Source organism: Lissotriton vulgaris, chromosome 10 (assembly GCF_964263255.1).
Source record: "Lissotriton vulgaris chromosome 10, aLisVul1.2, whole genome shotgun sequence".
Classification (NCBI taxonomy): Eukaryota; Metazoa; Chordata; class Amphibia; order Caudata; family Salamandridae; genus Lissotriton; species Lissotriton vulgaris.
Genome location: NC_141698.1, coordinates 841326889 through 841354159, shown reverse-complemented (window position 1 = coordinate 841354159; position 27271 = coordinate 841326889). Strand labels below are relative to the sequence as shown.

At 42.8% G+C, this 27271-nt stretch overlaps 1 protein-coding gene across 1 annotated transcript in view; it reads left to right on the top strand.

The window, feature by feature from the left end:
- Positions 1-27271, top strand: part of LOC147688870 (macrophage mannose receptor 1-like) — a 758166-nt gene that overhangs the window by 234333 nt on the left and 496562 nt on the right. Inside the window, exon 10 of the mRNA XM_086941771.1 lies at positions 15394-15509. Coding sequence (XP_086797897.1) covers positions 15394-15509 — 116 coding nt within the window. The remainder of the gene's footprint in view (positions 1-15393; positions 15510-27271) is intronic.

Here is a 27271-nt window from a genome sequence, read left to right as displayed (position 1 = left end):
GGTGACTTGATCGCTTAGCGCAAGAGGAAATGCTGGCATAGAGTTGGGAGGCCTGTACAAGAGGAAGCATGCAATCGTAGTGTGAGGAGAATCGATCTTTAGCACCAGATTATCTGTGTCCGATAGAGTTAGGCAGGTCAGAGTGGTAACTTTCAGACTAGAGCGAATAACTGCAGCAACCCCCCCACCGGCTTTTCCTGTACCCCGGTCTGCATGAATAATATAATAATTAGGTGGAAGGGCTGCTATTATGTCGGGGGCAGAATCAGGAGTCAGCCAAGACTTGGTAAGTAAGAGGAAGTCCGGTTTCTCTGTGTCCAACAGAAGGAAAATATCCATCTGGTGTTTCACCAGGGAGCGAGTATTTAGGTAGAGGATTGCCAAGGAGTGGGAGTACAGGCTAGGGTTTACCTGGCTGTTGGGGCTCATCGTGTTGGTAGGAACTGCTCGGGGAAAACGCTCGGCCAATATGCCATATCTACTGGCCCGGTTGCGTGTCTCTCTCGGCAGGTAGCCCTGGCCTCTGTTGCATTTCATAAGGTCATTCCGGGAATAAAGGATAGGACAGGCAGCATGCCCAGCCCCGGGTCCCGGCTGGTCGCGGACGGGCGCAGACAGTCTTGCCTTTGGCGTGTCTTCGGTGCGCCGCCGGCGCGCCCGCTGCACTTCCTAGGCGGGAGAATCATTTTATGGGCGTGAGGGTGGGAGGGGCCGAGCACTGGACCGCTCGCCTGCTCCTCACCAAAGATGACGGATTTAGCTCTGGACCCCGGCAGCGCCTAATCGGCTGCGGTGGAGACGAGCGGGATCGGAAGAGCAAGGTGGACAGTGACTAGTCCTTAAAACAATGCCCAGAATAAACACAGTGGGTCAGTTAAAAACGAACAGAAGTGCAGGTAGGCAAACACAAGTGCAAATTTTAAAAAGTGCAATGCTGCTACTCACTCGCACACAATCAGTCCCGGCTTTCCGCCTCATGACACTCACATCCGCGTGCACACTGTCAATCCCTTTCTTAGATTGGGTTCCCATTTCCAGCCCCCCAAATCAGTGCACACACACATTATTTTATCTATACATTTTATTATGTACTACCCACATGCAAAATACATGCAGCACTATTATCACAAATATACTTGCAGCATTAGCACAAGCAAACATAAGGAAAGTGAACAATGCGAACAATCCAATTATTGTGCAGGTTTATATTTGTATATCATAACAAAGACCCTGCTTACAAGTCGCTCAAGATGAAAAGTAGTATCAGTCCTGCATATTTTGCTATGCTAAGCATAGCCTTTGCTAAAGCTGTCTATTGATTCCCATAAGCTGCCTATTGCTATCAAACAGTCAGAATGCACTTTGGATAGGCTTCATTGTGTGTCGAAGCTTCTTCTGCTCATTTGCAGAATAATAGAGGTGAAACAATGTGTAAACAATGGTCATACTTTTCATGACATGCATGAGGGTGTATATGAAAGCAAACATGATGATGATGGTACAGGTATAGGCACATTTTCCTTTGTATTTATTTGCATCTGGAGATACACATCATGGATAAACACAATATGGTAACACATTAGGCTATGGTCATGATGCACAAGCCACTGAACTTTATGGGTACATTATGCATGTTGAGCCAAATATGGCTAGGGGCTACTGAAAAAGTGAAAGGCTAGGGGTCAAAGTAGTCATATGTCTCAGTAACGTACCTTTTCCCTGAAGCTCTTCAACTCTCCTCGCACCTCCCAAACTTGGACCCTCTATTACTCTTCCTTTCACCTTAACCCAGCATACTATGATAATTTTTCACCCTCCCTCTTCTTCTTACCTTATCCTCTTCCGTTGATTTTCTCTTGCCTAACACTGTATCATCTCGCACCTTAAGAACTCCACATCATTGCCACTCCTCCACTTCAGGGTCCTTCCACCCCTCACTTGAGACAACTAAAACTAGCACAATGCCAAGTTCATACTGACATTAATTTCGACCTATAAGCCCCTTTCTAATCATATTCTTCTTTCTGTAGCACACACACTACCAGAAATTACTTGAAACAAAAGGAGAAAACACCCTACTTCATGCTTTCTCATACCCATTCCTACCAGTATCCATCTGTCCACAACATGTTCCTATTGCTCTTGCTAACACACCTTGACTTCTTTTACAGTCTGTGCATCTCCACATTCCCTCTCTGCTTGTATGTTAACTAATTCAAGTCTTTATTCAACCTCTTTGAAATACTAACCCAAACCCTCTTCTTCATTTTCAATTTCTATTCTATCTATTAGCTTCTAACTCTCCCACATCCTTGTCATATCTCCCCACAGTCCACCCTTACGCACACTTTCTACTAATGTACCTTGTTCCTCCACTTCTCACTCGCCACCTGCAACCTCCATTCAACTTTCCCCTCTCTTGACCTCCCAGCTAATGTCATGGTCGGAACTTCTCTTCGCCGCTAGGATGGTTCCCGACTTCGGTTCTTGAAGGTTCTGGTCTGTCCAAGGTAAGAGCGTACCCTTTCCAGTAGACACGGTGCTGCCGACAATATTTTGCCAGAGTGGACTGTTCCTTTGGGAAAGAGTCCCCAACCCTGAAGGAAAATACCCTCTTTCTGCACGCGAAGACTCCAGGAATGGAAAGGAGGTAGTAGAAGAAGGTCCAGGGTGAAGACAGAAAATGCCAGCAAGGAAAAATCCGACCAGAAGACAGGAAATTCCAAGCAAGAGTAAAGCACCAATTGAATCCAGAATAGAAACAGGAAGCAAAAATGAAGCGAGGACACACCAGCAGGAGCAGGAAGTGTTGCAACGCAGGGAGATGGAAGATTCTGCCCCTTATGTACCAATAGACAGGAAGTGAGCAGTCACCATCTTGGATAGGGAAGAAGTAGTAAAACAGTTAGGAAAGATTGCCATCTTAGAATGGGTAAACAAATCCCTTCTCAAAGCCTTCTGGGAGTAAGACTGTGGAATCATTGGAAGAAGATATGCAAGAATATGGCTTCTATGCAGGAGAATGGATATCAGAATATTTGTTATATGTGCCCACCAGACCTGAGGTGAAAACACTAAGCTAAAACCAAGTGTATTTCTGGTGATCGCAGTCCCAAAACTTAAACCGCGACATACCCAGGATATTGTAGGCACAGAAACGGGAAGCTCAGGTAATCACCTCCATTTTTATAACACAACTTGACTATGCAAATGTCTTTTACCAGATGGTCTCACTCTCGGTGTTGTGTGACAAAGAATCCAGAATGGTGCAGCAAAACTACTACTATATTTTCACCTACATGACCACATCTCACAAGCCCTACAAGCACTGGGCATCACCTATAGTGCTTTCAATGCCAAAGGTATAGTAACATAGAGGGGAAACAGGGGCACTTATAGGTCCAGCATACAAGCCCCATATTACCTGACAGGGAAGGAAAGGTATGCAGTTCCTGTATAAGGAGAAAAGGAGGCTAGGGCGGTCAACACCTTAACCCTGAGTTGGAAACAGTGTGTTTCCCATTTTGGGAAGTAGGGCCATCACACACCCCAGTTGGGTGTCATGCTTCATCATAGGACATGCTCCTCTTCAGGCCGCTGCAATGCCTGACGAGCACCCTATGAGGGGCTCTTAGTCAGAAATCTGTTTCCCAAGCCATATAGGTGAAGTGCGGGTCTGGGAGCCTAATAGTATAGATGTGGATACAGAGTAAGGTGAGGTGTACTGTGAAGGGATTAAATGAGGCACAGAGGTACTCCAAACTGAATTTAATCTGTGAGATCATTGGTCTCAATTAAAAGCAGATAAGGTGCCTCCGCTGGCATGATGGTCAGAGGTGGCTAGATGTGAGTGGTTTCTCCCCTAACATGTAGGAGATCACGTGGCGATTCTTCAGGACCGGAAATATTGCACTACCTACACAGTGGTTGGTTACTCAGGTGAACCAAGCACTTTATAACCTAGCAATGAGGTACCTTTTATATATAGAGAATGGACTGACCTATATAGATCATCATACCAGCAACGGCACCTCACCTTACTCTGTATCCACATCTACAATATTAGGCCCCCATACCTGCACTTCACCTATATGGTATGACACCAACCGGGTGTGTGAGGGACCTACTTCCCAAATTGAGAGATACCTAATTTCCACCTCAAGGGTGAAGGCGTTCACTGCCGTAACCTCCTTTACTCTTCAATTGCAAAGGCCCATCTTTCATCTGAATAAAGCTCACACGATATTCCCAGAGGAAAGCATTCTGACTCAGGCTCACATCAAGACTAAATATATAGCACATAAGCAGGAATGTTATGGTGGGACCCCCTTCACTGTACTTGTGGCTAAATTGTACAACCAGCTCTTAAGATATGACTCTTCCCAAAGCCATGCACACGTTCTAAACCTAACCCTTGCATATAAGCTCAATGAGGATACTATGATTCCTAAGATGATCTGTACTACCCCAGTTTCCTGCTATGACTACACTATGCCACCTGAGGCCATCAGCAACCAGCTATTCAGTGACTTATGATGCTTAATGTAAATAGTGCAATTGGCATAAAGTGTGCATTTGTTATGTTTTATAAGGAGCATTGTGTTGACCTGGGTCACCCTTATTTTGAACACTGTTCCAACTTCTACAAAGTACTTACAGACTTGAGTCAGATTGCTAATATTTACAGACACACTGAAGAAATGTAGTTTAAAAACCTTTAGAATATTGACTGAAACATTGCAATGAATGGGTGAATTGTTGGAGCGAATAAAAGGGTTGGACATTACAATGAGTGGGGATAGTTCAAGGACAGAAGGAAAAGAGGAAGGAATGCAAAAGCTACTTTGGAGCATATAAGGCACAGCACACACAACATTGCCTATGAAGCAGTATGAGATCACTATGATCACAGTTGTGATGTGTGTATTGCATGTCATTATATGTCTGATTTGTCATGACAACAAGGAGCTTTCTTGTACATGGCTTTCATAAAAAAAACATTTACACATAGCAAAGCATTCTGGCAGCTGTTGTCAACTACTGTTATGTCACGTGAGCTGATAACAATTATAAACTGGAACAACATTGTGGGGGCTATTGCTTTGCTTCTTTGCCCACAAGAAACAGACGAAAGTGAAAACTATATACTGCAAAAACATCCTTTACTTATCTCCCGTTTTTTTGCAGATTTGACAGAAGAGGGTTGGGCAGGTATTAGAGAGTTGTCTCAATCACTTTAGTCTGCATCCAAAACTTCTCCAAAGATCCAAGAGGAGGAGAGGATTAGTGAATGCTGCTGCACCAACCACTGCAATTTCCTTAGAGACTAAAAAGTAGCAATTTAAAAGTTAGCAAACTCAGCAGTATTTGTGCCACTCAGACAGTGCGCAGACAGAATATCGAGTTTAAAATGTCGACATACACAAACATCGAGTTTTAAATATCATGATACAGAGATATATACAGGAAGAATATCGTAGTCAAGAATATTGACTTGCAGGTAAGAAATATCTTGGAAATATCAACGTTTTTAATATCGTTTGCAAACATATAGTTGTTTAAAATCTCAATGTTTTAATTAGTGTTATGCATTTTAGTATGTATTTTAAAAGTATGTGATATTTTATTTGTATATTAATTTCTTTTGTTTTTTTATATATGTGCTACATTTTTAGTAGTTATAAATGTTATCTTAATAACATTTTGCATTTTTGAGTTCTGTAGCGGTTTGTGGGTTTATAGGGGAATAGGGTGGGAATTAAATTAATTATAATAAATGAAGGAATATTTTGTGTGTATTAGTATGTATTTAATTTAGATTTTATAGTGGTAATTGTGTGAATTAATTTATTATTAATTATTTATTATGTGGTTGTTCATTATTTTTAATTGAATAATTGGCAATTATTTTAATTGTGCAATTTTTTAGAAGTGGGTTGTGGGTTTAAAAGGGAATAGGGTAGGAATGCATTTAATTATAATAACTAAATTATAATTTTTTATGTATTGGTATTTATTTAATTGAGATTTTATGGTGTTAATTGTGGGAATTAATTAATTATTAATTAATTGCCTGTTAATTATTATTAATTATGTGGCAATTATAATAAGTGTGTAATTTTTTTAGGAGCAGGTTCTGAGTTTATAGGGGAATAGGGTGAGAAGTCATTTAAATATAAAAAATATTTTTTTTCTTTATTAATATTTAATTTATATTTTATAGTGCTTATTGTGGGAGGTATTTTATTATTAAATATGTATTCATTGGTTGGTAATTATAATTAATTAATTAATTTGTAATTAATTATGTTAATTGTGTCATTTGTTTAGGAGAGGGTGGCGGGTTTATAGGAGAATAGGGTGCAAAGAAATGTATTTATAATCAATAAATAATTGTCTTCTAATAAATGCTAATTCATTAATTAAAATTAAAATATGGCAATTGCGTAATTCATTTTTGATGCATGTTGTGGAGTTTATAGTGGTAAAGGGTGGGAAGAAAATGATTTTATATTATTTAATATGTTGTTGTTAATTGATATTAATGTATTAATTTAAATTTAGTTATGGAAATTGTGTAATGAATTTTAGGTGTACGTTGCAGTGTTTGGTTGGGTAGAGGGTGGAAAGTAATTTATGTTTCATTAGTTAATAATTAGTTGATTATTAATATTAAGTTATCAATTGATAAATATTTGTGGTAAGTGTTTATTGTTACTTTATGTGTGTGTTTTGGTTTTATAGGAGTAACGTTTGGTGAGTAAATTAATTTTTATTTGTTTTACTTTTTTAAAATTAATAATATGTGTTTAATTGATAATTAATTATGTTAATTATGAAGGTACAATTAAAAAACAAATTAAATGTGGGTTGTGAATTGTGTGGTGTTATAGGGTAGAAAATAAAAATACTACATATATGTAATAAATAATGTTTTTGTTTATAAAACATTTCTATCAAAAAATAGTTCTTTATTTTTAAATTATTATTTATTTCTTTTAAATAATCTTTCTAGGTATTTGTTAGATCTATTTAACATTTTAATCTGTTTCTATCTTTTGTAATATTTAAAACCTTTATATGTGTTTTATTTTTTGTTTTTTAAAATCTTTTGTGTTATTGCTGTAAACTTTTTTGTTTTTAATTTTGAACTGACTCCATTGGAAATATAAATGTTTACTTATCCAACACTTTCCCTACTGTTTCACTCAATGGAGTGGAAATAGTATTTTTAACCCCCCCTGCTATCCAACTCTTTCCCTACTGTTGCACCCACTGGAGTGGGAATAGTAATTTTTACCCCGCTATTCAACACTTTCCCTACTGTTGCACTCACTGGGGTGGAAATAGTATTTTTTACCACCCTTGCTATCCAATACTTTCCCTATTGATGCACCCACTGGAGTGGGAATAGTAATTTTTACCCATCCACTATCCAGCACTTTCCCTACTGTTGCACCCATAGGAGTGGGAATAGTAATTTTTGCCTCTCCTCTATCCAACACTTTCCAAACTGTTGCACAAACTGGAGTTGTAATTTTAGGATGTTTACCCCCCACTATCCAACACTTTCCCTTGTTGCACACACTGGAGTGGAAATAGTAATTTTTACTGCTCCACTATTCAACACTTTCCCTTGTTGCACTCATTGGAGTGGGAATAGTAAGTTTTACCCCTCCGATATCCAACACTTTCCATACTGTCACACACACTGGAGTGGGAATAGTACTTTTTACCTCTCTGCTATCCAATACTTTCCCTACTGTTGCAAAACTGGAGTCGGTATAGTAATTTTACCCCTCCGCTATTCAACACTTTCCCTACTGTGGCACTCACAGAAGCGAGAATAGTATTTTTGACCCCCACGCTATCCAACACTTTCCCTACTATTGCACATACTGGAGTGAGAATAGTAATGTTTTGCCCTCCGCTATCCAACACTTTCCCTACTGTGTGTTGCACTCACTGGAGTGGGAATAGTATGTTTCACCCCTCAACTATCCAACATTTTCCCTACTGTCCCACTGCAGTGGGAATAGTAATGTTTAACACTCTGCTATCCAACACTTTCTCTACTGTTGCACTCACTGGAATGGGACTAGTTAATTTTCCCCCTCCGCTATCCAACACTTTCTCTACAGTTGCACTCAATGGAGTGCAAAATTTAATTTCTTATATGTTTATAAAGTTGTAAAATGATTTAAAATTAATAGTTTATTCATTTTTTTTAAAGAAATATATATATTTTATTTTATATGTGTATGTTTAAATATTTTTCAAATTAAATTTAGTTTATTATATTTGTTAAAATGTACATGAAATCTAAATATGTTTTATAAAGTTAATTGTTTTATTTAATATATGTAACATTAATTTTTATTTAAATAAAAACCAATATTTTGTACATCTATATTTTTCACATCAATATTTTTCTTTCGCTATTTTTGTACTTGCAATTTAAATATAGGATGTTGATATTTTTTACATCAATATTTTTGCATCCAGATTTGTGTATGGATATTTTGGGCATCGATGTTCTATCAGTGAACCCACTCAGACAGCACCATTTAATGGATGATTGGGACCAAATCACTACTTTTTTTTCACGAAGCAAGGTGCAACTCAAGTGCACAAAAATACATCTAAGATTTTAATCCTTGATTAAAACGGGGAAAGATAGGTCTGAGGTATTTACTACACCTGGAAAATATCAATACTGCAAGCCGAAGTTTTAGACAGGTGAAATAATTAACTGTAATTAAGTATTCCTCATGAAAATGTGGAATTACATGTGGAACTTACTGCATATTTTCTCTCTGAAAATTTCAGGAAAAAGTGAGGGAGTGCAAAAGTAAATAGTAAATCTCATTATTCAAATCCCAGCACATGCAGGGGTTTAGGATTGTAAATGACACTTAAGAATGTATAAAGTATGACATTAGGGTTAATTGTGCAGGTAGTCATAAAAAATGGCTGACACACACACACACTTCAACATTTGTAAATATTGGTTAACATTTTGCATGGTCATTGCTACCTTACATATAATGACATTTTTTTATTTTGAAACTGGAGCAATTGTTCTTCCAGAGTAAGAGGATTGTACCAGTGGGCTATATACGAAGGATCTTTTAAAAAAGTAAATGTATAAACTGAAGAAAAAATATGTGTTTTGGCGGCACACAGATAGTGGTGGGAAAGGGGATCACAAGGCCAGGCATGTTTTTCTGTGTGGGAGGGGAGTGCACAGAAAGAGGACGAACCATTCTCAAGAAGCCTTAAATTTCAAGGCAAGGCATTAGGAGTGGTAGAGTAGGGTAATAGGTATATTATTAAAGGGGTGACAGACTTTTTCCCTGATTCCTGCAGGTGCAGGGACACCCTAGCAATTTCAATATTCCTCTTTTCCCTTTGAGCCCTGCATTCTTAATACATGGTGCCCCCTATTATTCCTCTCTTTCACCCCTCTCCCCTTCCCCTTGTGCTCTTCTCTTCTCCCAACTGCAACACCCTGTCAGGGATCAGATGTCTGCTTGTGGATCTTTGGGTGAGGATTGATGGAGAATTCCAGATAACGGCTTTTCTGGACTGCCAGCTGTTGGGGAAACTCCTTTTATGTTGTCAGTGCAGGAAAAGTCAAAGCAGGAAAGTCCCTCTAGAAGGAGTCCCAACTGAGGAAAAAGCCCATTGGCAAAATATCTCCAGAAGTCGTTGGAATCATGGGGGAAAAACACATGTTAAATAACTGGATGGGTTCAAACAGAAGGAGTAACAGGAGAATGTCTATAACTAAAACTAAAATACTGGAACAGAATAACCCTACCAAAGCAGGAGCGATGAAACTGTAACGTCCTGGAGGTCTCAGGATCTTTAACAGACACTCACAATGAGGACACAACCACTTTAGAACGTATTGGTACTTTAATAACGGTAAAAGAAATACAATAAGTCAACGAAAAAGAGTCGCTGGAATCCTCCAGTCTTAATACGTTACCAACCCACAGCACGGAATGGTCCTGACCGTTCTCTGCAATTACGCCGGTCCCGGCGTACGCCAACAGAGGGCAGATAACACAATGGCCGAAAATGCCACTCGATATGCTGTGAGGGGCACGAGGAGTATGTGGTAGAACAGAGGAGTAAGGGAGACACCCAGCCGAGGTCTCTACCTGAAGGGAGCAGCCGCCCTACCTCTTCCTCTAACTGCACCGGGATGCTGAGTCACCTCCTGGTGCTGCGTCACCGATGCCCAAATCAAATGCAGCGATGGGATCGAGAGCAGCCGCTCGATCGACCCTGGGGACCCCTTGGCTGTGACGCGGCAAACACCTCCAGGTGTGCGTCACAGCTGGTATTCCCTGAAACACAGGCCGGGCTGGGAGCTTCGGCTCACACCAACCATTACCCGTGGGGATAGTCTTAACACCGCAATCACCTCCTGGTGTGTGTGTTAGTGTGCAATGCGGCAAGGTAACTCTAGGATCCACTACGGCTGGGAGCCACGGCTCCAACCAGCGTAAGTGCTACAACGCTCTGACTCAGCCGAGTCAATGCGGTGGTCAACGAATGCCCGGTAGAGCTTCTGGGACCGAAACAGGGTGAGCTAGGCAAGACACGGCCCAGGGAGTAACGACTCGACCTACCTCCGTTCTTGCTGGACGCTTCCACTGTTTTCCCTTCTCTCCGGGACGCTGCTAACCACGATGCGGGGATGTCGGAGGAAAACTCAATATCCGACAGCGTTCCTTCCCCAGGTTCCTCCTTTATGGGCGTGTTTCCTTGAGTTATGCAACGGCTCTCCCGTTTGCATAACATCTCTCATGCTAAGCATCCTGGGAGTTGTAGTCCGTCTTCGTCGGTCACGGCGTTTCCCCTGCCCGACGGGAATTCTTGACAGAAACACTAATGCAGAAACCATTAACCATTGCGAAGGAAGTAGCTTGACAGACTTCCTTATATTTGGCCAAAATACAGGAAAATATGGGGAAGACATCTTCAATTGGGAAAGAGTAATTGAGGAGATGACTGAGGCTGACATTTTGATTTGTGATTTAATAGAATCCAGGATCCCTCCTAGGGAATCCTGGGAAGAAGAAGACCTAATGAAATGGAGGCACCGTTGGCATCCTCCAACAGTGGTTCCACCCATGATGGAGCCAGGGGCACGACAGCACTGGCAGGTCAGTGACCGCAATCTAAGAGATGGCAAGTGGCACAGCATTCCGCCCACATTCCTCTTCTGCCTCCAGCAGCACTTCCCCCGCACCCAACAAGATCATAGGCGTAGGGTTCAGGTGGAACGCGATTGGTGGAGCCACGCCCACTGTTGTTCTGTCCCACACTAAATACATTTCCCTGGGTTCTGTGTAAAAAGTTTGCAAAAATGTTGCCTTGAAGAAATAATTTGTTCATGGTAAGAATGTCACTATCCTTTTTAGGTCCATTAAAGGTTTCAGTAATTTAAACCTGAGCGCAACCCCTGTAGCTTTGACACAGTGCAGACAGGCTTAACTTAAGGAAATATGTAAAGCATTTAGAAGTACCAACACAGTAAAGAAAAAAGTGGCAAATACACCAAAGACAAATCCCACTCAAATTTATAAAAATAGAGAATATTTTAATGAACAAAATGACACCAGAATGGCAAAACCCAAGAAGGGGAACCAGAGATTAAAATGTTTAAAGCCATAAGGAAAAATAGCGCTAAAAGGTTCCAAGTGGCAAATGCCAATAATTGACAGGGCAACATCAAAAGTTTGGACCAGAGGCGCAAGATTGCGGGCTGAACACAAGAGCTGTGTTCATATGGTCAAAAAGCAGAACTCTGCAGCAACAGTTTGCAGGAGGACAGAGTTCTGATGTGGTTGTAGTCAAGGAAGAATAAAGTTAAGGTTCCAGCGTCGTGGAGGTTTTTGGCATTGATCAGATTCTTGTTGACAGCGGCATCAAAGAAGCTTCCTCAGTCTCGGAGGATTCCAGCATTGATTAAAGAACTTAGTGAAAGCTATGGCAATGCCAGGCCCACTGAAAATGTGAATAAAGAACACATTTCTCCTGGGAAAACTTTGACTATACTGAAATCAGTGGTGTTAATAAATCTCAACCTTACAATCTTTTTTTCTTATCTGCATTCATTCACAGCACCCATAATGATATCATTTGCAACCAATCAAAAGCCAAATGGGACCCCAACAGTCAATTATGTAAAACAATACTCTAAAACAACTGATTTGCAAAAATAGACAAATTCATTTTAATAAAATTGCATATAAAGTACACAATAGTTAAAAAACCTCTTATGGACAAATGTATAATGTACACAGGTAATTAAAAAACACAGATATACTGACAAGAAGGGGAATAAAAACGAGAGAGCAGCAAACAACAGTGCAAAATCATAAAAACATCCTCATTTTTGTTACTCCATATGAAATGCAGTGTAATGTCACATGATTGTCCATAAATCGTATCATCTATTCGACACACAGTCAGATCCTTGGAACACCTTATAGTGCGTCAACGTGTTTCGGTGGCGTTTATGTTATTGTAGGCCACCTTCTTCAGGACATTGTGAATAGATAGTTCGCCCCTCCCAATCAAAACCACAAGAATATCCTAATTAAAAAACATATGAGCAATCAGTCATTTGCTAGAACATATCTGTCCAACATAATATTACATTCTCAGGTAATCCCACCCCTCAACATTGTTGTCTCCCTCACCCTAAAAAATAGAACGTGGGGTAGTGTTTGTACATATAGCCTATCAGAGTGATCGGCATGTAGGGGATTATCATTTTTATTAAAAAGAGAGAAACAATATTTACAACCTGGTAGTGAAACAAACATGCTAAAAGATGAGGAAGCATGGGTCTACATTGACCTAACTTGGGACCCCTGTACATCAGATCCCACGCCGCGTGTATCTCTACATAGTATTGTGAAACACAACTGTCCATAGGGTCCCCACTCCTCAGTCAAACCTCCACTGAAAATGTGCCCTTTGTAGATCCACATGACAGGTCGGTACTGGACACCTGTCATTTCTCTAGACAAAAAATCTTGAAAAACTTTAAAAGTCATAGGATTTAGTGTTAGGCAGGATGAGTACACTCTAATAACAGCAAAGGTTTCCAAGATTTCAAGAACAACCATTTGGCTTCAGGATTCTTTCTAACCTCAACCAAGCATATGCCTTAACCACGCATATATGTGGTTAAGGAAGTCAGTGCTCTAGATGGAGAGCAGATGGGCAGGGAGAGGAACAGAAAGGATTGGGACAGGAAGGACCAGGATGTAGATTGGTAAGTAGGGCTGTGACAGTTTTTAGGGTTGGGGCCTGGGGGCTGTCGAGTAGTTTTAGGGCTCAGGGCCAGTTTTAGCGCTCAGGGTGGGGGGCTGGAGTCGGGGCAGATATTAGGGCTGAGGACTGGGTTTTGGGGCTCAAAGTGGGGGTCGGTCGTTTTTAGGGCTGGAGCTGGTAGACTGCAGGGCTGGGTTTTAGGCACAGAGTGAGGGGTGCTGGGGTGTGATCTTTACCACAAAATTTGTTATAAAGGGATGCTTTGAAAAGACGCAGTTCTGTTAAGACCTCGTTGTTAAGGCATGTGTGGTTTAGGTAGTCGTTGTTCTGTCATACATCGGTTCTAACAGAATCAACTTGCAAGGTCCCGGTCAAGTCAGTAAAGACTAGTGAGCTGGGATCAAGAAAGTGGGCTTAGTTCAGATTTTGTGTCCCTGTTGCTTAACAGGAGATTGGCCAACAGACCCTTGGTGTCCAATTCTTTGTCCTGAGTAGTCCGCCGTTAGGGTTCTCCTCACATGTCACAACAGCAGGTGCAATGTTTCTTCTATCTTCCACATGTCCAGTAATGTTCTGAAGAAGGTTCCCGGGGGTGCCACATTTATGAATGGCACTAGCCTCTTGTGGATTGATTCCTAGCCCCTCCCTAACCAGTAGGGAAAACTTTTATGCCCTACTGCAAATAACTCCAGGGTTCCTCTCTCCACCTAAATACAACATGGCAGAACTTTTTCTGCCTTGTGTTGAGCTCCTATCTCCTATACCCACCCTAGAAGTCTGAATATGGAAATAAGCAAATCCTTTCCTCTAGTCATTAGTCATTCGAAACTGGTCTAGGGGCAGCTCCTCTCCCATTGGGATTGGTGTCTGGCTAGCTACAAAGAAAATAGAGGGGGTAGGCCCAGTTGTTAGCTACATCTGATAGGCCCCATTGAACCCCATTGAAGAGAAATGAGTTCCTGAGTCAGAGGAACAGGACACCTCCACCCACACCCACGCCCCTTGTTTCAGCTCTGGAAGCCAATCCATAACTAATTAAGGAGCCATTGAGCACGTCAGTGACAGTTGGAAGCTCAGGCAAATAGGTTTCTAGAGGCTTTAGGCAGGCAAAATGTGACTTTTCAAAATTTCCCTTTGTCAAATATTTATTACAAATCTGACTCTACCAATGAAATGCATTTGTAATAAATATTTTTTAAAAGTTAAAGAACTAACTTTTTAGTTGATTCCCACCCCAATGCTTTCCTATGGAACAGTTATCCCTGCTTCAATGAAAATAACTTTTTAGGCCTGTTCACTGTAAGGACGTTTTACACTAAATGTTTACATTTCCTACCTTTAAATATGTTGCACTCTGCCTTATGGGTATTTAAAACTTACTTAGGGGTGATTTATTAATTTGAAACAAGGGCTTAGGTCTGTCAAAAGGGATTATTTTCACAGGTCAGATTTGCTGTCTAAACACTGGCAGCAAAGTTACTGGTGGCCGGCCTTCAGTCAGGTTTTGCTTTGCCACTTAGTGGTGGCGCAATAGGTACTGAAGCCCTAATTGTGATATTTTGTACTATACACTAGGGATTATAAGGAAGCTAAATATGCTATTTAGGCGTATTGACAATTTTGACATCATTTAGGGATCACAGCGCATGTTCTGTGGCTTGATCAGCAATGCCCCAGTGCACAGAGCAAAACAGCATTATTAATCTAAACAAATGAGGGTGACCATACAAAAAGAAACATTTTCTTACAATGCGGTATGTAAAGACATAACAAGTAACTATAATGGTTTATAAAGCTCTATGTTATTGCTTGCTTTATGATTTATTATAATGCCATTTTGTCAAGTACCTTTATAAATGAGTGTTACAATTGTAACCAAATAATCATACAATTAGCTAAGAAATGCCATATAAATCTTAATGAAAATCAAGATTTTCTGTTGAAAATATTATGTTTTATTTAGCATTCTTTAATATATGTTTAAGAGTTCACTTGTCTTCAGTTTTTTTACTTGCACTCTCTAGAAAATTAGCACTATAACAACAATGCCTCTAGATCAGTAATTTGTCAAAATGTTTTACATTTGTTTAGGGTTGGAAACGATTTGGATCGTACTGTTACCTGGTGACTCAACAAGCAGAGACATTTCCAGACGCCATTGCCAGATGTGATACCAACAAGGCATATTTGGTTACTGTTCAAAATAGGTATACAGACAAAATATGATTATATCTGTACATTTAGCAATGTTTTACATTCTGCCTTTCTCCTTCCTGTACAACATGCACTTTGCCTTAATCGACATCAAGACCGTTAGCCGGGTTAAGATTTGGAAGGTAACTTTCTTTTACGAAATCCTAAATGTGAAGAAGTATTCACTAGCAGTTGTTTCGGGATTTAGCATTCTGATGATTTTTCATTATCACCCAATCTAATTAAGACCACTTACCCTTCTCCAATTTTCTTTTTCACCTACCACAATTAAAGCCTGACGTAAACATCATTCCCCCCTTACCTTTTCATGCACATTAACATAAACTCTGTAAGTACATATCATTCTCCTCTTACCTTTTCCTGTCCAGTTACATACATTCTGTAAGTAAACATTCTCCTTTTAACTCTTCTTATGCATTTGCATTACCTCTATAAGGAAACATAATTTTCCTCTTACCTCTTCGTTTTCATTTACATAAACTCTGTAAGTAAATATCATTCTCTGCTTCCATACAACTTCATATGCATTCACATAAACTTTGTGAGTAAACATAATTCTTCTCTAACCTCTTCATGTCTGTTTAAATAAACTCTGTAAGTAAATATCATTCTCCCCTTACATCTTCATATGGATTCACATGAAATCTGTCAGTAAACATCATTCTTCTCTAACCTCTTCATGTCAGTTTACATAAACTCTATAAGTAAACATCATTCTCTTCCTATCGGCATATGCATTTACATAAACTCTTTAACCCTTTCACTGTGGCGGCTATTCCGCCGCAGTGCTAAGGGGCGGGAGGGGGGCGCGTGCGCTCCTGCGCTGGTGACGGAACCGCTCCGTCACGCCCCTCGGGTGAGTTGTGCTTGTGACGGAACGGTTCCGTCACGGCCCCGCCCGCTCAATAGAACACGCCGCGCAGGCGCGAAATCAGCAGCGCGCTGGCGCGGCGAGCGGGCCGCGACTGAACAGTTCCGTCACCAGCACAGCCCACCCGAGGGGGGTGACGGAACGGTTCCGTCACGAGCGTGGGCGGGGTTAAGTAAACATCATTCTCCTCTTACCTCTTCATGTTTATTTACATACATAGATACAGGAGATTGGGGGAACATAGGGGTTGGGGCGGGCGAGTGACTGGCATATGCCCACAGGTTCATCCATCCATAATCTGTAATCGAAAAGTTCATACATGGCAGGATTCTTGAACTGTGTCAGAAGATAGGAACTGATAGTCAATACGTTTAAACACCCAATCATTTCTCGAACTGCATCACAAGGAAGGATCTGATAGTTAATCATAAGTAATCGGTAATCGAAATGATTATACACGAAAGGATTTCTTGAGCTGCGACCATGTTGTCAGTCTCGGGTTTTAGTAAAGATGGAGTGTCGGTTGGGTGCCTAATCAGGGTCTGTCATCTCCCTCGAGGGCAGTCGAGGAAGAGGGCTTTGAGTAGGCTCTTGAATTTTGGAAACAAGGGTATTGTTCTGATGTGGGGTGGGATGGAGTTCCAGATTTTAGGTGCGTTCCCAGCAAACGATTTAACTGTGGTTCTATGCTTGCGAGTTTTTGACGGGATGAGCAGTAGAGAGCTGGAGCTCCTAAGGTTTCTGGACTGGCCTTCCCTTTTGAGCTTGGCGGCCAGATATTCTGGTTTACCTGTATGCAGGGATTTGTGCGTGAGGCAGGCTGTTCTAAAGCTGTCTCGTAACTCCACTGGGAGCCATCTGAGTTCTCTGAGGGCTGGATAAATGTGCTCAAACTTCTTAGGTCCGGTGACCATTCTTGCTGCTGCATTGAGTGTAGTCTTCACGGGGGCAAGGTGGGTTTTTGCTGTCCCCGTCAAGGTAGCGATCACATCGTCTATTCTGGAGAGAATCAGTGCTTGGGTGGCTTGTTGGAGGTCCTTAGGTGGGAGGAAGGGTTTTATTTTGCATAGTAATTTTAGGTTGAGAAAGGCACTTTTTGCGGATCTTGCGATGTGTTTCTTCATGTCCAGTTTTGGGTCTAGGGTGATCCCTAGAGATTTCACCGAGTCTGCAAAGGAGAGATTACCATTGAGGGCATCGATGGTTTTGAGCCATTCTTCGATTTGTGGGTTATCATCTTTGTTGGAGGTGAGTAATATTTCTGTTTTTTCTTGATTCAGTTTCAGGTGATTGGTTGTGAGCCTGTGTTTGACCTCTTTGAGCGTGTTGTTTTGTCTCTGGATGTCATTAATTGAGGTAGTTTCCAGATATAGCTGCGTGTCGTCAGCATATAGATGAAAGGGGATGTTGGATTTTCTTAGTAGAGAGTGAGGGGTTCAATGTAAATGTTGAAGAGCTGGGGGGGGAGAGTACATACCCTTGTGGAACACCTCTGGTGACAGGGTGAAGGTCGGAATTGAAGTTTTTGATTTTTATACTTTGTGAACGGTTGTGAAGAAAGGAAGAGAACCAGTGAAGGACCGTCTCTTGAAGACCGGCCCTTTCTTGAAGAACTCTTAAGAGCAGGTTGTGGTTTACTGTATTGAATACAGCCATTAAGTCTAGGAGGATGAGAAGGCAGCATTGATCCGAGTCGAGTGACTTGAGTAGGTCGTCTATGACATTGAGAATTGCTGTATCCATGCTGCATCCCTTTCTGAAGCGGATTGGTGGGGATCTAGTAATTTGATGTTTTCTAGGTGTTGGGTTAGCTGTGTGAGTACACATCTTTCCATGATTTTAGACAAAAAGGGAAGATTCAAGACAGGTCTAACATTGTTGAGATCTTCAGTGTCTAGCCCTGGTTTCTTTAATAGTGGTGTGACTTGCCCTACCTTGAGGTAGTCTGGTACGATTTCAGAGCTCAATGAGCTGTTGATGATCTTGCACCATATTGGCGCTAGGACTAGCTTCAGGTCTTTGGCCAGGTGAGGTGGTACCTGGTCCAGGGCGTGAGTTGAGGGCTTGGCGTTGGCGATTAGATTGACTATCTCTGCTTCCTGGATGGGAATGAATGATGACCACTGTTTTGGAGAATTCACGAAGGGTTAACCAGGGTTTTGGACATTTTTATCTCGCTGAAGCAAATGGAATTTAAGCCAAGTGCAAGGTCGATCTTGGTGATTTGATCGCTGAAAAAGGTTGCGAAGCTGTCGCATCGAGCTTTGGATGTCTGGGTTGAAGGAGGTGTAGGTTTGGAGGTTTGATTCCTTTAAGGACAGGAAACAGGGTCCATAAAGAGGTCAGGGAGGTAGTCATCCAGCCTATTTTGATTATTTGCATAAAATAGAGTTATGGAATGAAGATAGAATAAACAAAGTTAAATACTCACTATAGTGGCACCACTCTGGCTGATGATGGGATTTGTTGAACTTCTGATTGCCCTGATATATTTGTCTTAAAATGGCAGAGACTTTTAGACCTGTAAAACATAGGATGGAAATCTCGAAAACGTTATGCCTACTCCTCCCCTGTTTTCTGAAATTATTTTTTGTTGGCTTTAGGACTCTATGCTCTTTACAACTGCTGACGAGTGCTAAAGTGCTTGTGCACACTCCTTAACACATGTTATAATTGGCCTGAACCAGATTGGTACATTAATTGGTACTAGTGGGCCTGCAATGCTTATTATGCCACCAACTTAAGCAGCCTTGTAAAACATGTCTCAGGGCTGCCATTGCAACATGTGTGCAGTTTTAAGCCGCCAATTCAACCTGGCAAAATATACCTCTTACCAGGCCTAAAACTGTTGTTTAAATCCATATAAGTCAACCCTAAGATAGTCCCTAAACAGCCAATACAGCAGAAAGCTTTAATGGTAAAGTCTGATTTAAGTCATAATTCTGAAAATGCCACTTTTTGAAAGTTGGCAGTTGGTCTTTGTGTATTCCGGCACAACAGTGAGACAAAGGGGGTCTAGGTCTTTGTGGGATTGGCCATCCTAACTGGATGTGTGGAGTGGAGCTGTTCCCTGGCCTACTTACATTTTAAAGGAGCTGCCTCAGAATACTCTCAAAGAACTCCACCCTAGACTTTGGTCACCCCAGACCCCTTGGAGCCTGGGCAGGGAAGAAGGAAATCCCAGAACCATCTGTGGGGGAAACACTCTAGAAGTGGCTTCCACTTCAAAGCTGGCACCAGCTATGAACATTCCTTGCTCAGAACAACTCTTCATTCCCTCCTGGACCTGCCAAGGACGCTCAGAGGGTCTGCCTTTTTTTTTTTGTCCTCATTAGCCTTTACGCCACCCATTTCTAACCAAACGATACCGCCCATGGGTTTTTTATCTCATATACCGGGACCGTTAACAACCACACTAGTAGTGCCAACCCATGACCACCTCTCTATATATGCCACCCTTTGTAGGAGGTTGGTACATAGGTGAACTCCACCGTCACGTTGAAAAAAAACGCCACCGGCGAGATAGGCCGAGACCTTAATCATTAGACTGAAATTACTTACAGATCCACCTATCCCCTTACCCTAGGAAAAACACTCTTCACCCAAAGTGTGCCAAAAATAATGTCCAAAATTTGCATTTGACTTTTGTCGTACCCAAAGTATCCCTTTTAGCTGTAAATCTCATAGCTCGTAACCAGTCTGAAATCACTGGAGATAACGGGGACACCCAAAGTTTACATATCTCTCTACGGGCCAAAAGTATCCCATAAAATACAAGTTTAGCTTTATCATCCATGCTTTTTATCTGCAAATTCAACCTTCCAGTTATAATAAGTTCAGGGCTTACCTTAATAGTATGGTCAATAGCTTGGGATAAACAGCTACTTACTTCCTCCCAAAACTCTTTAAATTTTGGACACTCCGCGAACATGTGTATATCCTTCTCATTGGGACTTCTACACTTTGGGCATTCCACCAGCCCTCCAGGCTTGAACTTTGAAAGTCTATATGGAGACCAATACGCTCTGTGAAGTGGAAAAAGATGATTTCGCCTTAAATTTGCGGGTTTGACAACTTTATACAACATAGCCATAGTTACTTGCTATTGAGTCTTGGCTTGAATGGATCCTCTCTTCCAATTCATTCTGAAGTCCCACGATGATTTCAGCTTTACCGGGAGGGTCTGCCTTGTACACCAGAGAACTGTCCTGCTGCTTGAGACCTGCTTTGAACTTCAGAAGACTGCCTTGCTGCTGGAGTTCTACCTTGAACGATGAGAGGACCGGCCTGCTGCTGGTGGAATGCCTTGCTGCTTCTTGAACACAGGGCTACCAGAGTGGCTCCAAGGACCAGTTGGCAGGCCTCTTGTCCTGAGCTACAGGGACAGAAAAAGCTCTATCACCTTGAACCCTGCACCTGAACCCCGAGTGAAGTTAGTCATGCTCTGCAAGTGAATAGTGCCCTCCAGCTATTCTTGGATCCTTCAAAGTCGTTCTAAATGTGCCCAAACATCCTTAATCCATAACTTGGGACTTAAAACATTTTCAGCCAAAAAGTTACCTGGGAACCGAGACCAGACCAGACCTACCTGCTCGCCAGTCCACCTAGCGTGCATTGCTGGATGGTCTGACTTCAAAGTAGCTCTTGCTATGTTCTTCTGTGCAGCAGCAAATCTTGTTCAGCAGGAGGCGTTTCCGGCCTCATTGAGCCTTCATCGGTACAACCTGCAGCTTCAACCCGCTGGAGATTTTCATCGTACACAAAAGAAACAAAGTGCGAACACACAAATCTTCACCCTGACTTTACCCAGTGGTTCCCTGACAACAATGCCTCCTCCTCAGACACCTCCGGCTACCTTTCCCCACTGAACATTACATTCTCAGTCATTTGTCCCCAAAACATTCTTCTATGAGCAAAGGTAAGCAGAGGCCAGGCCCAATCCACCTCATGTATCCAAAATGCGCTCCAAATCTTTCTGCCATCATTTTTTACTGTGCCCCGGTTTCAAGCGACTAAATGCCTTTGGTTGGTGTTTTAATCTGTTAGAAGCTACATTTTACGAAAAACTTTGAAAATTCATAGCTTAAGTTCTACTGATAGGATTTTTGTTGTTTTAGTGTCAAATAATTTATTAGAAATTGACTCTATGGTTCTGAGTATGTGTGGGATTGTTTGTGCGGTGTTTTTACTTTATTACTATTTAAGTGCTGCATAAATACCTTACACATTGCATCTTTGTTAAGCCTGATTGCTTTTATGCCAAGCTACCAGAGGATTAAGCGCAGGTTAATTTTTTGACTTTCGTGGTTCACTATGAATAGGACTGTGGTTGTTTCTTTAGAAGAGTTTTCAAAACTCCATTGGCAAGGGATCTGAAATGATAAAATATATGAGCTATTATGTATTGATCATAGCTTATGATCTAGCACACCTGTCATCTGCACCTTACAAAAATCAGATCATACATAGCAAGGTTTATTCTTCAAAAAGTCTTCATGAAAGCATCTATAAATATTAAAGATAGTTATAGAGGTACATGCCAAGATGCAATTTTAAATAGGTTGGTATGTATGGCTCAGGTAGAGATCCACCATCATTTATATGAGTTTCTGAATCTGATAACTTGTTGCTGTGACTTAGCAATAGTTGATCACAAAACTCGTTACCCACTAAAGTTATGTCGTAAAGACGTTCCTGGGCAGGCTGACAGGGCTATCTGAGAGCTTGTCATTGAAGCTCCGCTATTTGCTATCAGGTAGACACTGTATTGTACAAATAAATATTGAATTGCCTCGAATGTGGTGGGAGTTGGTATTGGATACACAGATTCTCCTGAAAGGTTTGGAAGTTTAATAAGAAAGTAGCAAGTGTTTATAGGAGTCTTCATCCCGTGTGAAACTTTGAGTCCTGAAGATGGTCTTGCGGATCTTGTTGGCCATATAAGACAGAAATGGCAACAACACACTCTTATTTCCTTAAAAGATCTTTTTTTTTTGATATATTTCTGTTTATTAACTCAAGGCGTCAAAACAATAAAAATAACAACATTACATGGGGGAGACAGTCTCCCATATCGCTCATCATCCAGCAAAAGGAGAGGGGGGGGGGGAGCGGGAAACATGGTACATAATCATAAACAATCACGGAGAGGTAGGAATATCAATGGGCGCATCAACAGGTGGCACACAAATGTCCCCCTATAACGGTTCCACAGCCTCCACACGGTTGCCCACTTACTGGGGCAGCCCCTTGCCATATAAACATTTTTTTCGCAGAACATACACCAATCCATGTTCTCCGTCCATTCTTCAACGGTCGGGACCCTCTCTGACCCCCACCACTGTGCTATATTCCGCTTTGTTATGTTATGTTAAGGCCATACTTTTAGAGCGCACGGCTACCCCAGGGGGTGTCCCGGCGCTTTGACAAAGAGGCCTGAAACCTGAAAACACAAAGGCAGAAACGCTACAGCAATCATATTACCTAAAGTTACCCATTTGGTCTGTGCAATATTTAGATCCGTAGGTTCCCAAATATTCAGGAGGCATCTCCGCGCTTCTGGCAACACAGCGACTCCCAGAACCTTTCGCATGACATCATGTATCCCACTCCAAAACTTGGTCACAGAACGACACTCCCAAATAATGTGAAGGAAAGTACCCCCAGAGCCACAACCCCGTCTACACAGATCCGTCATTGACAGTCCCATCCGGACCAAGCGGGGCCCGTGACATAAACCCTGTGTAATATTTTCAGCTGAACAAGGTGCATGCGTGCTAGGATTGCGACCACTTTCGGTGAGGAGACCGCAGCTTGCCAGTCCTCAACATCTAGTTCAATACCATCGTGCCACCATTTGTCTCTTAGCTCTACCGGGAGATCTGCCCTATGATTAATCAATTTTTTATAAATCAGGGAAATAGTCTTCTCGGGCTGGTGGCCATCCAAAATTCTATCTTCAAGAGGAGAAGCCTCGGGGAGGGCTACCTCCGCCGGCAGTACTGCCATCAACGCATGCTTGATCTGCGCATAACGAAAGTACTCCGCTTTCCCCAAACTATATTAAGTTTGCAATTCCTCAAACATCCTAATCCGCCTCTTAACCAAAACCGCACCGATAGTGGAGATCACAATCAGATCCCACTTATCAAAGCCCTTTGTATTCCAAAGCTTGCCCAACTTTTCGGAGTCAAAAAGCGGGGTAGCCTGCGTCAAGCGGTCCCTCCATCCCAGAGAGCTAGTGGCATCACGCCAAATCCGCACTGCATGCCTAGTCGGTCTTGTCAAACCACTCTCCACCGAACTGGTATGCAGCGCACGACTATAGGAGCCCCTTGGAAGAAGCCATCTATCCATTGCATAACCAGGGTCAGTAGGGGATCCATAAGTACAAAGGTTAATGGCTGCCAATTGTGAGGCCCAATAATATCGCCTGATATCAGGGCGTGTGATCCCGCCATCATACCACGAAGCGTCAGTTTAGCCAATGCGATCCGGGGTCTACCATCCCATAACAGACTACGTTGTAGTCCCTCGACCTCTTGAAAGTAGCTCGCTGGCACAACGTCTAACATATTTATTTTTTAGGGCGTAAAGAAAATGGGGCAAAGACATCATTTTAAAAGGAGTCACCCTCCCGAGCAGGGAGAGAGGAAGTTTCTTCCAGCTGGCCACATCGCTGCGCAGCCGGACCAAGGGGGGTAGGAGATTCCTGGCATAACGAACCGCAGGGTCCAAGGAAATAAATATCCCCAAATACTTAGACCCATCCGTAGCTATTTGGATCGGGAAGTTTCGCTGGGGAATCGGGGTGCCCCACTAAGAATGAATAACAGCGATTTGCCCAAATTTATAGAGAGCCCCGAGTTCCTTCCAAAGGAGGACAACACGTCGCAAACCACATCCAGGGATCTCCTAGGGGAGGCCAAATAAAGTAAAATATTGTCTACATACAAGTAGATCCTATTCTCCCACTGTGGCGACCACCAGAGACCCCGAACCGAGGGCACCCAGCGGATCCAGGCGGCCAACTGTTCCATAGCCAATGAGAACAGAAGGGGAGAAAGAGGGCAACCTTGCCGGGTGCCCCGTCCAAGACTAAATGGCGACGAGATCCGGTTATTTACGATTACTTGGGCAAGGGGTTCAGTATATAACAAGCGGACCTAGCGGATGAAATCAGAGCAGAAGCCAAATTTAGCAAGGACAGCCCACAGGTAAGGCCATTCTATTGTATCAAAGGCCATTGTTGCATCGAGCGATGCTATTCCAGTGGGTTCCATCAGGGTGTGAGCCCTGGCGAGCAGCCCATGCAGCCGATGCAGATTAAGGGCCGTATTCCTATGGGGGATAAAACCCAACTGATCAGGGTGTATCAGTCCACTGATCACCTTAATCAATCTGGTAGATAGGATCTTCCGCATTTATTAACGAAATTGCCTATAGGAAGCACAGTAGGTTTTTGGTTTACCCTTCTTATGAATAACCACTATAGCGGCCACCCTATGATCAAATGGTAATATCCCCTTCTCCCGGGCTTCACTGAACATGTGCTGCAGGTAGGGAGCAATCCTATCAGGTCTAAGTTTGTAAAGCTCAATTGGGATCCCATTAGGCCCTATTGCCTTACCGGATTTTAAAGAGCGCTCCACCTGGGCCACCTCATCCGTAGTGAGGTTACTGCCCATAAATTCCCGGTCCACCCTAGACAAACACGTGAGCTGCAAGTCGTGCAGCAGCAATTGGGAGTCCTCCCCCGGGAGGTCCGTGACCGATGTGTACACAGTGCGAAAATACTGAGCAAAGCTATCTACTATAGCCTGGGGATCAGTGAGATGGAGCCCATCCTCTGTCACAATCTCCGGGACAACCCGATCGCTCTATCCTTCTTGTCCAGCCAAGCAATCAGCTTCCCAGCTTCATCACCGACGTCATACAGCCGACCCTGCTGCTCTCTACTCAGGGCTTTAGCGCTGTTCGTAACCAGAGTTCTATACTCATGCTGCTTGAGACTAAGTACATGCTGCTTAGCCCGAGTCACCTCCCGCTCCAGCTCCCCCTCCAGGCTCACAATCTCAGCCTCCACCCCAACAATTTCTTTATTCCGGTCTTTCTTAGCTCCTACTATCAGCAAAAGAGCCTGACCCCTAAGTGCAGCCTTGAAAGACTCCCAAAGCGTAACGGACGAGGGCACAGATCCCTCATTTTCAAGGAAGTAATAGTTTAATGCCTTGATCAGGTCCCCTCTAATTTTGGGATAACGCCAGGGATTAATGGGGGCCACTCTACCCTCAGAACGAAAGGCCACACCGAAACGGAACCAAAGCGGGGAGTGGTCGGATATTCCCCTAGCAAGATGTGTTGCTTCCAGCACATAAGATGCATTAACAGCAGGGACAAGACAATAATCCAATCTAGACATGCTACCATGAGCCCCAGAATTAAAGGTATACTAGTTCTGATCCGGATGGAGCAGTCTCCAGCCATCAACCAAGCCCATAGTCTCGAGGAAGTCAGGTAACCAGCCATGAGCGCGTCCGACATCCCTCGGGGGATGCCTGTCAAGAGCTCCAGAGACAACCGCATTAAAGTCACCTCCCAATATTAACAGACCTCTTGGGAGATCTAGCATAGCCTTGCCCAAATCAACAAAAGTAAGAGCTTGCATGCCAGGAGGCACATATACAGACAACAATGACAGAACATGCCCCTCCCAGCGACCCGTCACACCAACATGTCTGCCCCTATCATCCTCAAAGACAGAATCGATCACCAATAGGAGCGTTGTATGAGTCTGAATGCCTAATCCCCTAGAGCCAGTAGTAAAGCCTGCTTGCGCCACCAATCTGTAACCCATTCTATGCATCGCTTTACATGTATTTCCAACCAAATGGGTTTCCTATAGCAAAACCACATCAGGAGCGTACCATTTAAAATACTGAAGAACCACACTACGCTTGATTTTATCACCTAACCCATTGACATTCCAACTTAATACCTTTAGTTCCCTACCCCATCATCAAAAACACAGGTGGAGCAATCACCCCTCAACCACTGAACACTCTCCAATTCAATGCCTTGAAAAACCACAACAAACAATGCAAAAGGAAAAGAATACATTCCCCCCCCCAAACAAACCCCACTCACCACCCCCCACCCTGCACCCTTGCTCACGGTGTACCTCTGCCCCCAACTCACAGTGTGCTTGTCGCCCCATACTCTAACTACTGAACTATCGAAAAGGAAATTGGAGGAGGAGTACAACCCCCCCGATTCCCGGCCTAACCCCAAAATTACCATCGGACCTGTTGGAACCATTACTACACTCAACTTATCTGCGGATAACCGCTAGCCAGGATACATCCCCCACCCTGGCCCAATCCCACCTGCAACAATGTCAGTCATTATCCTTGCTCCTGCGAGTCTTCATCCTCTTCTCCACTCCGCTGCCTCCGCTCCTCTCGAGAGGAAAGTGTTTCCAACCAGTCCGAGGCAATTTCAGGATTGTCAAAGAAGAGCGCCTTGCCCTCATATTCGACTCTCAACTTCGCAGGATACATCATGGCATATTTCAGTCCTCTATCACAGAGTTTTCTTTTAACACCCATGAAGGTTTGCCAATGCTTCTGTACCACCTGCGTAAAGTCCGGAAAAAAACTGAGGGCGGAGTTTTCATACTGGAGAGGCCCCCCCATTCCTGGAGGCCTGCAGGATACCGTTTCGGTCCCTAAAGTTAAGCACACGTGCAATCATTGGTCGGGCGGTGTTGCAGGTCGCGGTCTCCCTACCGGTATCCTGTGCGCTCTTTCCACTGTAAAGAATTTCCCCAGGCCCCTGGGCTTCAGATGATGAAGTATAATATCCTCGACAAAAAGGTCAGCGGCC